This window comes from Cherax quadricarinatus, chromosome 11 (assembly GCF_038502225.1).
Source record: "Cherax quadricarinatus isolate ZL_2023a chromosome 11, ASM3850222v1, whole genome shotgun sequence".
NCBI lineage: Eukaryota > Metazoa > Arthropoda > Malacostraca > Decapoda > Parastacidae > Cherax > Cherax quadricarinatus.
In genome coordinates, this window is record NC_091302.1 from 408366 (window position 1) to 422847 (window position 14482).

The 14482-nt window shown below is 41.8% G+C and overlaps 1 protein-coding gene across 1 annotated transcript in view; it reads left to right on the top strand.

Moving 5' to 3' along the window:
• The window catches only part of LOC128687498 (uncharacterized), a 257247-nt gene that overhangs the window by 203110 nt on the left and 39655 nt on the right, over window positions 1-14482 (top strand). The window contains exons 6-10 of the mRNA XM_070084187.1: window positions 3108-3251; window positions 4292-4561; window positions 5357-5410; window positions 5698-5814; window positions 13493-13645. Coding sequence (XP_069940288.1) covers window positions 3108-3251; window positions 4292-4561; window positions 5357-5410; window positions 5698-5814; window positions 13493-13645 — 738 coding nt within the window. The remainder of the gene's footprint in view (window positions 1-3107; window positions 3252-4291; window positions 4562-5356; window positions 5411-5697; window positions 5815-13492; window positions 13646-14482) is intronic.

Consider the following 14482-nt stretch of genomic DNA (forward strand, 5'->3'; position numbering starts at 1 on the left):
TTGTGTTCATTACTTGATCTATCATGATTGTGTTCATTACTTCATCTATCATGTTTGTGTTCATTACTTGATCTATCATGTTTGTGTTCACTGCTTGATCTATCATGTTTGTGTTCATTTCTTGATCTATCATGTTTGTGTTCATTACTTGATCTATCATGTTTGTGTTCATTACTTGATCTATCGTGTTTGTGTTCATTACTTGATCTATCATGTTTGTGTTCACTGCTTGATTTATCATGTTTGTGTTCATTACTTGATCTATCATGTTTGTGTTCATTACTTGATCTATCATGTTTGTGTTCACTGATTGATCTATCATGTTTGTGTTCATTACTTGATCATCATGTTTGTGTTCATTACTTGATCTATCATGTTTGTGTTCACTGCTTGATCTATCATGTTTGTGTTCATTACTTGATCTATCATGTTTGTGTTCATTACTTGATCTATCATGTTTGTGTTCACTGCTTGATCTATCATGTTTGTGTTCACTGCTTGATCTATCATGTTTGTGTTCATTACTTGATCTATCATGTTTGAGTTCACTGTTTGATCTATCATGTTTCTGTTCACTGATTGACCTATCATGCTTGTATTCACTGTTTGATCTATCATGCTTTGTTCACTGCTTGATCTATCATGTTTGTGTTCATTACTAGATCTATCATGTTTGTGTTCATTACTTGATCTATCATGTTTGTGTTCATTACTTGATCTATCATGTTTGTGTTCATTACTTGATCTATCATGTTTGTGTTCATTACTTGATCTATCATGTTTGTGTTCACTGTTTGATCTATCATGTTTGTGTTCACTGTTTGATCTATCATGCTTGTGTTCACTGTTTGATCTATCATGCTTGTGTTCACTGCTTTATCTATCATGTTTGTGTTCACTGCTTGATCTATCATGTTTGTGTTCATTTCTTGATCTATCATGTTTGTGTTCATTACTTGATCTATCATGTTTGTGTTCATTACTTGATCTATCGTGTTTGTGTTCATTACTTGATCTATCATGTTTGTGTTCACTGCTTGATTTATCATGTTTGTGTTCATTACTTGATCTATCATGTTTGTGTTCATTACTTGATCTATCATGTTTGTGTTCACTGATTGATCTATCATGTTTGTGTTCATTACTTGATCATCATGTTTGTGTTCATTACTTGATCTATCATGTTTGTGTTCACTGCTTGATCTATCATGTTTGTGTTCATTACTTGATCTATCATGTTTGTGTTCATTACTTGATCTATCATGTTTGTGTTCACTGCTTGATCTATCATGTTTGTGTTCACTGCTTGATCTATCATGTTTGTGTTCATTACTTGATCTATCATGTTTGAGTTCACTGTTTGATCTATCATGTTTCTGTTCACTGATTGACCTATCATGCTTGTATTCACTGTTTGATCTATCATGCTTTGTTCACTGCTTGATCTATCATGTTTGTGTTCATTACTAGATCTATCATGTTTGTGTTCATTACTTGATCTATCATGTTTGTGTTCATTACTTGATCTATCATGTTTGTGTTCATTACTTGATCTATCATGTTTGTGTTCATTACTTGATCTATCATGTTTGTGTTCACTGTTTGATCTATCATGTTTGTGTTCACTGTTTGATCTATCATGCTTGTGTTCACTGTTTGATCTATCATGCTTGTGTTCACTGCTTTATCTATCATGTTTGTGTTCATTACTTGATCTATCATGTTTGTGTTCACTGCTTGATCTATCATGTTTGTGTTCACTGTTTGATCTATCATGTTTGTGTTCACTGTTTGATCTATCATGTTTGTGTTCACTGTTTGATCTATCATGTTTGTGTTCACTGTTTGATCTATCATGTTTGTGTTCACTGTTTGATCTATCATGTTTGTGTTCACTGTTTGATCTATCATGTTTGTGTTCACTGTTTGATCTATCATGTTTGTGTTCACTGCTTGATCTATCATGTTTGTGTTCACTGCTTGATCTATCATGTTTGTGTTCACTGTTTGATCTATCATGTTTGTGTTCACTGTTTGATCTATCATGCTTGTGTTCACTGTTTGATCTATCATGTTTGTGTTCACTGCTTGATCTATCATGTTTGTGTTCACTGTTTGATCTATCATGTTTGTGTTCACTGTTTGATCTATCATGTTTGTGTTCACTGTTTGATCTATCATGTTTGTGTTCACTGCTTGATCTATCATGTTTGTGTTCACTGCTTGATCTATCATGTTTGTGTTCACTGTTTGATCTATCATGTTTGTGTTCACTGCTTGATCTATCATGTTTGTGTTCACTGTTTGATCTATCATGTTTGTGTTCACTGCTTGATCTATCATGTTTGTGTTCACTGCTTGATCTATCATGTTTGTGTTCACTGTTTGATCTATCATGTTTGTGTTCACTGCTTGATCTATCATGTTTGTGTTCACTGTTTGATCTATCATGTTTGTGTTCACTGCTTGATCTATCATGTTTGTGTTCACTGTTTGATCTATCATGTTTGTGTTCACTGCTTGATCTATCATGTTTGTGCTCATTACTTGATCTATCATGTTTGTGTTCACTGCTTTATCTATCATGTTTGTGTTCATTACTTGATCTATCATGTTTTTTTTCATTAGTTGATCTATCATGTTTGTGTTCACTGCTTGATCTATCATGTTTGTGTTCACTGCTTGATCTATCATGTTTGTGTTCACTGCTTGATCTATCATGTTTCTGTTCACTGCTTGATATATCATGTTTGTGTTCACTGCTTGATATATCATGTTTGTGTTCACTGCTTAATCTATCATGTTTGTGTTCATTACTTGATCTGTCATGTGTTTGTGTTCACTGCTTGATCTGTCGTGTTTGTGTTCACTGCTTGATCTATCATGTGCTTGTATTCAATGCTTGATCTATCATGTTTGTGTTCACTGCTTGATATATCATGTTTGTGTTCAGTGCTTGATCTGTCATGTTTGTGTTCGTTACTTGATTTATCATGTGCTTGTGTTCACTTCTTGATCTATCATGTTTGTGTTCACTGCTTGATGTATCATGTGCTTGTGTTCTGTGCTTACCAGTCAGTGTGCTAATAGTACTGTTCCTGGTTTAGGTGTCATTACCACACTGCCTGACGAAGCCATTCCTGAAGGAGGCGGTGGAACGCTACAAGAAGTTTATATATCTGAAGTCTACCCACCCGTCAGAGTTCCTCGTTCCTTGCTACGACATGGACATCATCTGGCATGCTCACATGGTAGGTTATACTGGTACACTAGACCACACACTGGTTGCTCCTGCTGGTACACTGGATCACCCACTGGTTGGTCCTGCTGGTACACTGTACCACCCACTGGTTGGTTCTGCTGGTACACTGTACCACCCACTGGTTGGTTCTGCTGGTACACTAGATCACCCACTGGTTGGTCCTGCTGGTACACTGTACCACCCACTGGTTGGTTCTGCTGGTACACTGTACCACCCACTGGTTGGTCCCACTGGTACACTAAACCACCCACTGGTTGGTCCTGCTGGTACACTGGACCACCCACTGGTTGGTCCCACTGGTACACTGGACCACCCACTGGTTGGTCCTGCTGGTACACTGAACCACCCACTGGTTGGTCCTGCTGGTACACTGAACCACCCACTGGTTGGTCCTGCTGGTACACTGGACCACCCACTGGTTGGTCCTGCTGGTACACTGGACCACCCACTGGTTGGTCCTGCTGGTACACTGGACCACCCACTGGTTGGTCCTGCTGGTACACTGAACCACCCACTGGTTGGTCCTGCTGGTACACTGGACCACCCACTGGTTGGTCCTGCTGGTACACTGGACCACCCACTGGTTGGTCCTGCTGGTACACTGGACCACCCACTGGTTGGTCCTGCTGGTACACTGGACCACCCACTGTCTGTTATGAACTATCAACAGAGATTTAACGGTAAAACATTTTTGTCTTGTAACTGCACTTGGCCGAGTCGTCAGTAGTGAGTCAAGGATGCGGCTGCCATACAAGATTTCGTTAGGACAATGTTTCGCTCTTTGTAGATGTTTATTTGGTATTGTAAAGCTCGACACGGAGCGAAACGTTGTCCTCCTGCCATGAAATAAGTCACTTTGTCTAACTTTTTTTGAGGTTTGTCCTGGGTGATGTACACTATGTGTGATGATTGTACTTATGTGTACCTGTATCTTAATTAACTTTCAGTGAAAAATTGTACTTATGTGAAATCTTGTTCTGTAAAATATTTTGCAGTTTCTGGTTGAGCACACGTGTTTCCTGCCCTCAGGTCCACCCTAAGAAATACCAGAAAGACACACATCGCGTCCTGGGCAAGACATTGAACCATGATGACTCCGTCAACGACAGGTCGCCAGGGTCTAAACTAACTACCTCCGACGGCTCCACACGGAGGCTGTGGGCTCAGGCTTTCGGTGAGACCTTCAGTAGGAACGGTTCAATGTTCCGTGGAGATCCTCCCTCCTGTGTCATCGAACCTATACCTCCTGAGTTGAAGAAGGCGGCGCTGGGGTCTGCCTTCCAGCTTCACGTCAGGAAGGTGATGTTCTGAAATCCTTCAACCTACTCAACTCCCTGCATCTATTGTTGAAATAACTGTTGCAATATTCATGAAATATTCCTTCTCTTGTGCCTTTGTTACTTCAAGATGCATTTGAAGTTAGTCAAGGACTCTTGATCTATACAACTAGACTTATCCTTCCTATCCCTTGAACTTGAGTGCCTCCCAAACCACGGTACAAGAGCTGGCCTTGTGGCTTACACACTGGCCTGGAGTTTTACCATTCACTTGGTGCGAGTTCAATCCCCACCCGTACCGTGATTTGCTTACAATTACGATTTCGTGAGTCATGAGTACCTGTCATCCAGCAGGCGCTGTGTGAACCCCTGTGGTTGTAGCGTTTCTCCCCTGAACTTAATAAGTGTATTGATAAATGGTTCAGACAACCGACAGGTTGATAAATTAGATACATGTGCAACACTTGGGTATCTTTATAGTGGAAACGTTTCGCCACACAGCGGCTATCATCAGTCCTATATAGAGAAGAATGGTGAAGATCAGAAGGAGTTTAATGTACTCAGTCCCTCAGCCTGGAGTCGTTGTAATCACTCCATCAGTCCTAAAAGAATACAGCTGTATTCTCTCTAAGATTGGGGGACTGATTACTTCAAGCTCCTCCTGATCTCCACCATTCTTTTTATAGGACTGATGAAGTCACTGTCTGGGGAAATGTTTCCTCGGTAAAGATACCCAAGTGTTGTACATGTTTCTAGTTTATCGACGTAACAGGTGTGTGTCCAGATGAACCAGTTACTGACCTGTGTTTGTCTACAGGTAGCTATAGGTGGAGCGCCTCCAGGTACTCTCAAGATCAAACTCCTTCACCAGGTAAGGTGCTAATATCTTTACTGTCTTGCTGTAAAGTAACTCGCTATATTGCATCGCTACATGATATCTTGCTATCTGGTTATTACAGAAGTACAGCAATATAACGAAATTAATTGTGGCTCCGTACAGTCATCACCACTACCACCATCACCACCACCACACCACCACCATACCACCACCATATCACCACCATCACTGCTCCACAAACATAACCAGCCAGCAAATAACACCACCACCTGTGTCAGGTCCCAGGCACCAGTAACATGCTCCTGTTTCTTGTGTTACAGTTCCGTAACTTAGAGAAGCAGCGGCTAGGGAAGATCACTGTCTTCAAGGAACATGGCTACGACATGTCCGAACACAACATTGCTGACCTTGGCTTCGAGTTTACACTTCCTGATAAGGTAAGTCAGATTCAGGATGTCAGAGATATGACATTTTCAGGATGTCAGGTGTCAGATATGGGAAAGTTTCAGGGTGTCAGGTGTTAGATATGGGAAAGTTTCAGGATGTCAGGTGTTAGATATGGGAAAGTTTCAGGGTGTCAGGTGTTAGATATGGGAAAGTTTCAGGTGTTAGATATGGGAAAGTTTCAGGGTGTCAGGTGTTAGATATGGGAAAGTTTCAGGGTGTCAGGTGTTAGATATGGGAAAGTTTCAGAGTGTCAGGTGTTAGATATGGGAAAATTTCAGGGTGTCAGGTGTTAGATATGGGAAAGTTTTAGGGTGTCAGGTGTTAGATATGGGAAAGTTTCGGGGTGTCAGGTGTTAGATATGGGAAAGTTTCAGGGTGTCAGGTGTTAGATATGGGAAAGTTTCAGGGTGTCAGGTGTTAGATATGGGAAAGTTTCAGGGTGTCAGGTGTTAGATATGGGAAAGTTTCAGGGTGTCAGGTGTTAGATATGGGAAAGTTTCAGGGTGTCAGGTGTTAGATATGGGAAAGTTTCAGGGTGTCAGGTGTTAGATATGGGAAAGTTTCAGGGTGTCAGGTGTTAGATATGGGAAAGTTTCAGGGTGTCAGGTGTTAGATATGGGAAAGTTTCAGGGTGTCAGGTGTTAGATATGGGAAAGTTTCAGGGTGTCAGGTGTTAGATATGGGAAAGTTTCAGGGTGTCAGGTGTTAGATATGGGAAAGTTTCAGGGTGTCAGGTGTTAGATATGGGAAAGTTTCAGGGTGTCAGGTGTTAGATATGGGAAAGTTTCAGGGTGTCAGGTGTTAGATATGGGAAAGTTTCAGGGTGTCAGGTGTTAGATATGGGAAAGTTTCAGGGTGTCAGGTGTTAGATATGGGAAAGTTTCAGGGTGTCAGGTGTTAGATATGGGAAAGTTTCAGGGTGTCAGGTGTTAGATATGGGAAAGTTTCAGGGTGTCAGGTGTTAGATATGGGAAAGTTTCAGGGTGTCAGGTGTTAGATATGGGAAAGTTTCAGGGTGTCAGGTGTTAGATATGGGAAAGTTTCAGGGTGTCAGGTGTTAGATATGGGAAAGTTTCGGGGTGTCAGGTGTTAGATATGGGAAAGTTTCAGGGTGTCAGGTGTTAGATATGGGAAAGTTTCAGGGTGTCAGGTGTTAGATATGGGAAAGTTTCAGGGTGTCAGGTGTTAGATATGGGAAAGTTTCAGGGTGTCAGGTGTTAGATATGGGAAAGTTTCGGGGTGTCAGGTGTTAGATATGGGAAAGTTTCAGGGTGTCAGGTGTTAGATATGGGAAAGTTTCAGGGTGTCAGGTGTTAGATATGGGAAAGTTTCAGGGTGTCAGGTGTTAGATATGGGAAAGTTTCAGGGTGTCAGGTGTTAGATATGGGAAAGTTTCAGGGTGTCAGGTGTTAGATATGGGAAAGTTTCAGGTGTTAGATATGGGAAAGGGTGTCAGGTGTTAGATATGGGAAAGTTTCGGGGTGTCAGGTGTTAGATATGGGAAAGTTTCGGGGTGTCAGGTGTTAGATATGGGAAAGTTTCGGGGTGTCAAGATATGGGAAAGTTTCAGGGTGTCAGGTGTTAGATATGGGAAAGTTTCAGGGTGTCAGGTGTTAGATATGGGAAAGTTTCAGGGTGTCAGGTGTTAGATATGGGAAAGTTTCAGGTGTTAGATATGGGAAAGGGTGTCAGGTGTTAGATATGGGAAAGTTTCAGGGTGTCAGGTGTTAGATATGGGAAAGTTTCAGGGTGTCAGGTGTTAGATATGGGAAAGTTTCAGGGTGTCAGGTGTTAGATATGGGAAAGTTTCAGGGTGTCAGGTGTTAGATATGGGAAAGTTTCGGGGTGTCCGGTGTTAGATATGGGAAAGTTTTGTCAGGTGTTAGATATGGGAAAGGGGTGTCAGGTGTTAGATATGGGAAAGTTTCAGGGTGTCAGGTGTTAGATATGGGAAAGTTTCAGGGTGTCAGGTGTTAGATATGGGAAAGTTTCAGGGTGTCAGGTGTTAGATATGGGAAAGTTTCAGGGTGTCAGGTGTTAGATATGGGAAAGTTTCAGGGTGTCAGGTGTTAGATATGGGAAAGTTTCAGGGTGTCAGGTGTTAGATATGGGAAAGTTTCAGGGTGTCAGGTGTTAGATATGGGAAAGTTTCAGGGTGTCAGGTGTTAGATATGGGAAAGTTTCAGGGTGTCAGGTGTTAGATATGGGAAAGTTTCAGGGTGTCAGGTGTTAGATATGGGAAAGTTTCAGGATGTCAGGTGTTAGATATGGGAAAGTTTCAGGGTGTCAGGTGTTAGATATGGGAAAGTTTCAGGGTGTCAGGTGTTAGATATGGGAAAGTTTCAGGGTGTCAGGTGTTAGATATGGGAAAGTTTCGGGGTGTCAGGTGTTAGATATGGGAAAGTTTCAGGGTGTCAGGTGTTAGATATGGGAAAGTTTCGGGGTGTCAGGTGTTAGATATGGGAAAGTTTCGGGGTGTCAGGTGTTAGATATGGGAAAGTTTCAGGGTGTCAGGTGTTAGATATGGGAAAGTTTCAGGGTGTCAGGTGTTAGATATGGGAAAGTTTCAGGGTGTCAGGTGTTAGATATGGGAAAGTTTCAGGGTGTCAGGTGTTAGATATGGGAAAGTTTCAGGGTGTCAGGTGTTAGATATGGGAAAGTTTCGGGGTGTCAGGTGTTAGATATGGGAAAGTTTCGGGGTGTCAGGTGTTAGATATGGGAAAGTTTCGGGGTGTCAGGTGTTAGATATGGGAAAGTTTCAGGGTGTCAGGTGTTAGATATGGGAAAGTTTCAGGGTGTCAGGTGTTAGATATGGGAAAGTTTCAGGGTGTCAGGTGTTAGATATGGGAAAGTTTCAGGGTGTCAGGTGTTAGATATGGGAAAGTTTCGGGGTGTCAGGTGTTAGATATGGGAAAGTTTCAGGGTGTCAGGTGTTAGATATGGGAAAGTTTCAGGGTGTCAGGTGTTAGATATGGGAAAGTTTCAGGGTGTCAGGTGTTAGATATGGGAAAGTTTCAGGGTGTCAGGTGTTAGATATGGGAAAGTTTCAGGGTGTCAGGTGTTAGATATGGGAAAGTTTCAGGGTGTCAGGTGTTAGATATGGGAAAGTTTCAGGGTGTCAGGTGTTAGATATGGGAAAGTTTCAGGGTGTCAGGTGTTAGATATGGGAAAGTTTCAGGGTGTCAGGTGTTAGATATGGGAAAGTTTCAGGGTGTCAGGTGTTAGATATGGGAAAGTTTCAGGGTGTCAGGTGTTAGATATGGGAAAGTTTCAGGGTGTCAGGTGTTAGATATGGGAAAGTTTCAGGGTGTCAGGTGTTAGATATGGGAAAGTTTCAGGGTGTCAGGTGTTAGATATGGGAAAGTTTCAGGGTGTCAGGTGTTAGATATGGGAAAGTTTCAGGGTGTCAGGTGTTAGATATGGGAAAGTTTCAGGGTGTCAGGTGTTAGATATGGGAAAGTTTCAGGGTGTCAGGTGTTAGATATGGGAAAGTTTCAGGGTGTCAGGTGTTAGATATGGGAAAGTTTTTCAGGTTAGATATGTCAGGTGTTAGATATGGGAAAGTTTCAGGGTGTCAGGTGTTAGATATGGGAAAGTTTCAGGGTGTCAGGTGTTAGATATGGGAAAGTTTCAGGGTGTCAGGTGTTAGATATGGGAAAGTTTTGTCAGGTGTTAGATATGGGAAAGTTTCGGGGTGTCAGGTGTTAGATATGGGAAAGTTTCAGGGTGTCAGGTGTTAGATATGGGAAAGTTTCAGGGTGTCAGGTGTTAGATATGGGAAAGTTTCGGGGTGTCAGGTGTTAGATATGGGAAAGTTTCGGGGTGTCAGGTGTTAGATATGGGAAAGTTTCGGGGTGTCAGGTGTTAGATATGGGAAAGTTTCAGGGTGTCAGGTGTTAGATATGGGAAAGTTTCGGGGTGTCAGGTGTTAGATATGGGAAAGTTTCGGGGTGTCAGGTGTTAGATATGGGAAAGTTTCAGGGTGTCAGGTGTTAGATATGGGAAAGTTTCGGGGTGTCAGGTGTTAGATATGGGAAAGTTTCAGGGTGTCAGGTGTTAGATATGGGAAAGTTTCAGGGTGTCAGGTGTTAGATATGGGAAAGTTTCAGGGTGTCAGGTGCTAGATATGGGAAAGTTTCAGGGTGTCAGGTGTTAGATATGGGAAAGTTTCGGGGTGTCAGGTGTCAGATATGGTTAAGTTTCGGGGTGTCAGGTGTTAGATATGGTTAAGTTTCGGGGTGTCAGGTGTCAGATATGGTTAAGTTTCGGGGTGGCGGGTGTTAGATATGGTTAAGTTTCGGGGTGTCAGGTGTTAGATATGGGAAAGTTTCGGGGTGTCAGGTGTTAGATATGGGAAAGTTTCAGGGTGTCAGGTGTTAGATATGGGAAAGTTTCGGGGTGTCAGGTGTTAGATATGGGAAAGTTTCGGGGTGTCAGGTGTTAGATATGGGAAAGTTTCAGGGTGTCAGGTGTTAGATATGGGAAAGTTTCAGGGTGTCAGGTGTTAGATATGGGAAAGTTTCGGGGTGTCAGGTGTTAGATATGGGAAAGTTTCGGGGTGTCAGGTGTTAGATATGGGAAAGTTTCGGGGTGTCAGGTGTTAGATATGGGAAAGTTTCAGGGTGTCAGGTGTTAGATATGGGAAAGTTTCAGGGTGTCAGGTGTTAGATATGGGAAAGTTTCGGGGTGTCAGGTGTTAGATATGGGAAAGTTTCAGGGTGTCAGGTGTTAGATATGGGAAAGTTTCAGGGTGTCAGGTGTTAGATATGGGAAAGTTTCAGGGTGTCAGGTGTTAGATATGGGAAAGTTTCAGGGTGTCGGGTGTTAGATATGGGAAAGTTTCAGGGTGTCGGGTGTTAGATATGGGAAAGTTTCGGGGTGTCAGGTGTTAGATATGGGAAAGTTTCGGGGTGTCAGGTGTTAGATATGGGAAAGTTTCAGGGTGTCGGGTGTTAGATATGGGAAAGTTTCGGGGTGTCAGGTGTTAGATATGGGAAAGTTTCGGGGTGTCAGGTGTTAGATATGGGAAAGTTTCAGGGTGTCAGGTGTTAGATATGGGAAAGTTTCGGGGTGTCAGGTGTTAGATATGGGAAAGTTTCGGGGTGTCAGGTGTTAGATATGGGAAAGTTTCAGGGTGTCAGGTGTTAGATATGGGAAAGTTTCAGGGTGTCAGGTGTTAGATATGGGAAAGTTTCGGGGTGTCAGGTGTTAGATATGGGAAAGTTTCGGGGTGTCAGGTGTTAGATATGGGAAAGTTTCGGGGTGTCAGGTGGTAGATATGGGAAAGTTTCGGGGTGTCAGGTGTTAGATATGGGAAAGTTTCAGGGTGTCAGGTGTTAGATATGGGAAAGTTTCGGGGTGTCAGGTGTTAGATATGGGAAAGTTTCAGGGTGTCAAGTGTTAGATATGGGAAAGTTTCAGGGTGTCAGTTGTTAGATATGGGAAAGTTTCGGGGTGTCAGGTGTTAGATATGGGAAAGTTTCGGGGTGTCAGGTGTTAGATATGGGAAAGTTTCAGGGTGTCAGGTGTTAGATATGGGAAAGTTTCAGGGTGTCAGGTGTTAGATATGGGAAAGTTTCAGGGTGTCAGGTGTTAGATATGGGAAAGTTTCGGGGTGTCAGGTGTTAGATATGGGAAAGTTTCAGGGTGTCAGGTGTTAGATATGGGAAAGTTTCAGGGTGTCAGGTGTTAGATATGGGAAAGTTTCAGGGTGTCACGTGTTAGATATGGGAAAGTTTCAGGGTGTCAGGTGTTAGATATGGGAAAGTTTCAGGGTGTCAGGTGTTAGATATGGGAAAGTTTCAGGGTGTCAGGTGTTAGATATGGGAAAGTTTCAGGGTGTCAGGTGTTAGATATGGGAAAGTTTCTGGGTGTCAGGTGTTAGATATGGGAAAGTTTCAGGGTGTCAGGTGTTAGATATGGGAAAGTTTCAGGGTGTCAGGTGTTAGATATGGGAAAGTTTCAGGGTGTCAGGTGTTAGATATGGGAAAGTTTCAGGGTGTCAGGTGTTAGATATGGGAAAGTTTCAGGGTGTCAGGTGTTAGATATGGGAAAGTTTCAGGGTGTCAGGTGTTAGATATGGGAAAGTTTCGGGGTGTCAGGTGTTAGATATGGGAAAGTTTCGGGGTGTCAGGTGTTAGATATGGGAAAGTTTCAGGGTGTCAGGTGTTAGATATGGGAAAGTTTCAGGGTGTCAGGTGTTAGATATGGTAAAGTTTCAGGGTGTCAGGTGTTAGATATGGGAAAGTTTCGGGGTGTCAGGTGTTAGATATGGGAAAGTTTCAGGGTGTCAGGTGTTAGATATGGGAAAGTTTCAGGGTGTCAGGTGTTAGATATGGGAAAGTTTCAGGGTGTCAGGTGTTAGATATGGGAAAGTTTCAGGGTGTCAGGTGTTAGATATGGGAAAGTTTCAGGGTGTCAGGTGTTAGATATGGGAAAGTTTCAGGGTGTCAGGTGTTAGATATGGGAAAGTTTCAGGGTGTCAGGTGTTAGATATGGGAAAGTTTCAGGGTGTCAGGTGTTAGATATGGGAAAGTTTCAGGGTGTCAGGTGTTAGATATGGGAAAGTTTCAGGGTGTCAGGTGTTAGATATGGGAAAGTTTCAGGGTGTCAGGTGTTAGATATGGGAAAGTTTCAGGGTGTCAGGTGTTAGATATGGGAAAGTTTCAGGGTGTCAGGTGTTAGATATGGGAAAGTTTCAGGGTGTCAGGTGTTAGATATGGGAAAGTTTCAGGGTGTCAGGTGTTAGATATGGGAAAGTTTCGGGGTGTCAGGTGTTAGATATGGGAAAGTTTCGGGGTGTCAGGTGTTAGATATGGGAAAGTTTCAGGGTGTCAGGTGTTAGATATGGGAAAGTTTCAGGGTGTCAGGTGTTAGATATGGGAAAGTTTCGGGGTGTCAGGTGTTAGATATGGGAAAGTTTCGGGGTGTCAGGTGTTAGATATGGGAAAGTTTCGGGGTGTCAGGTGTTAGATATGGGAAAGTTTCAGGGTGTCATGTGTTAGATATGGGAAAGTTTCGGGGTGTCAGGTGTTAGATATGGGAAAGTTTCAGGGTGTCAGGTGTTAGATATGGGAAAGTTTCGGGGTGTCAGGTGTTAGATATGGGAAAGTTTCGGGGTGTCAGGTGTTAGATATGGGAAAGTTTCGGGGTGTCAGGTGTTAGATATGGGAAAGTTTCAGGGTTTCAGGTGTTAGATATGGGAAAGTTTCGGGGTGTCAGGTGTTAGATATGGGAAAGTTTCGGGGTGTCAGGTGTTAGATATGGGAAAGTTTCGGGGTGTCAGGTGTTAGATATGGGAAAGTTTCAGGGTGTCATGTGTTAGATATGGGAAAGTTTCGGGGTGTCAGGTGTTAGATATGGGAAAGTTTCAGGGTGTCAGGTGTTAGATATGGGAAAGTTTCGGGGTGTCAGGTGTTAGATATGGGAAAGTTTCGGGGTGTCAGGTGTTAGATATGGGAAAGTTTCGGGGTGGCGGGTATGTGACACACACCTTTTTTGTTAGACATTGTGTAAAATAATGTTATCATTTGATCGAATTTTTACTGTGCTCGCCCTACCACAGGTGGTGAAGGACCTGGTCACCACCTGTCTCTCGCCCTGCCACAGGTGGTGAAGCACCTGGTCACACCACCTGGTCACACCTATATCTCTATTGGTCTTCCACAGGTGGTCAGAGACCAGTTCGTGTTGGAGATGGTGAGTCAGAAAGACGGAATCAAGTCTATGTTGAGCAGCGGCTCTCAGAACTTCGAGTGTAACGGCCACTTCGACTTTGCTGAACTCTTAAAACTAAGAGACGACACTGCTACCATCATCAAGGTGATCCTGTAGTTTGTACCCCTCCACAATAATAATAATAATAATAATAATAATAATAATAATAATAATAATAATAATAATAATAATAATAATAATAATAATAATAATAATAATAATAATAATAATAATAATAATAATAATAATAATAATTATTATTATTATTATTATTATTATTATTATTATTATTATTATTATTATTATTATTATTATTATTATTACTATTATTATATTATTATAATTTTAATAATAATAATAATAATAATAATAATAATAATAATAATAATAATCTTTATTTCTACAAGTACCAACACGATGTAAAAAAAAAGACACATACATTATAATGTGATCCTTTATTAACTACGTTTCGCCCACACAGTAGACTTTATTAAGTGACTCGTTTGCGAAATGTTGTGACCAATGGATCGTATTATACAGCATTTGTGTTTATTGTTGCACTGGTACACAATGATGACCAGGTGATGAAGAAGACATGTACAACACCTGTGTATCTTCAGTACTGAAGAGTTTCTCCTGTAAATGATGTATTTGTTGATCAAAACTGCAACACACGCAACATATAGAAATTAGTCACTGACTTCAAAACAAACAGCAGTGTTACAGATCACTGACACAGACTTACAACAGTGTTACAGATCACTGACACAGACTTACAACAGTGTTACAGATCACTGACACAGACTTACAACAGTGTTACAGATCACTGACACAGACTTACAACAGTGTTACAGATCACTGACACAGACTTACAACAGTGTTACAGATCACTGACACAGACTTACAGCAGTGTTACAGATCACTGACACAGACTTACAACAG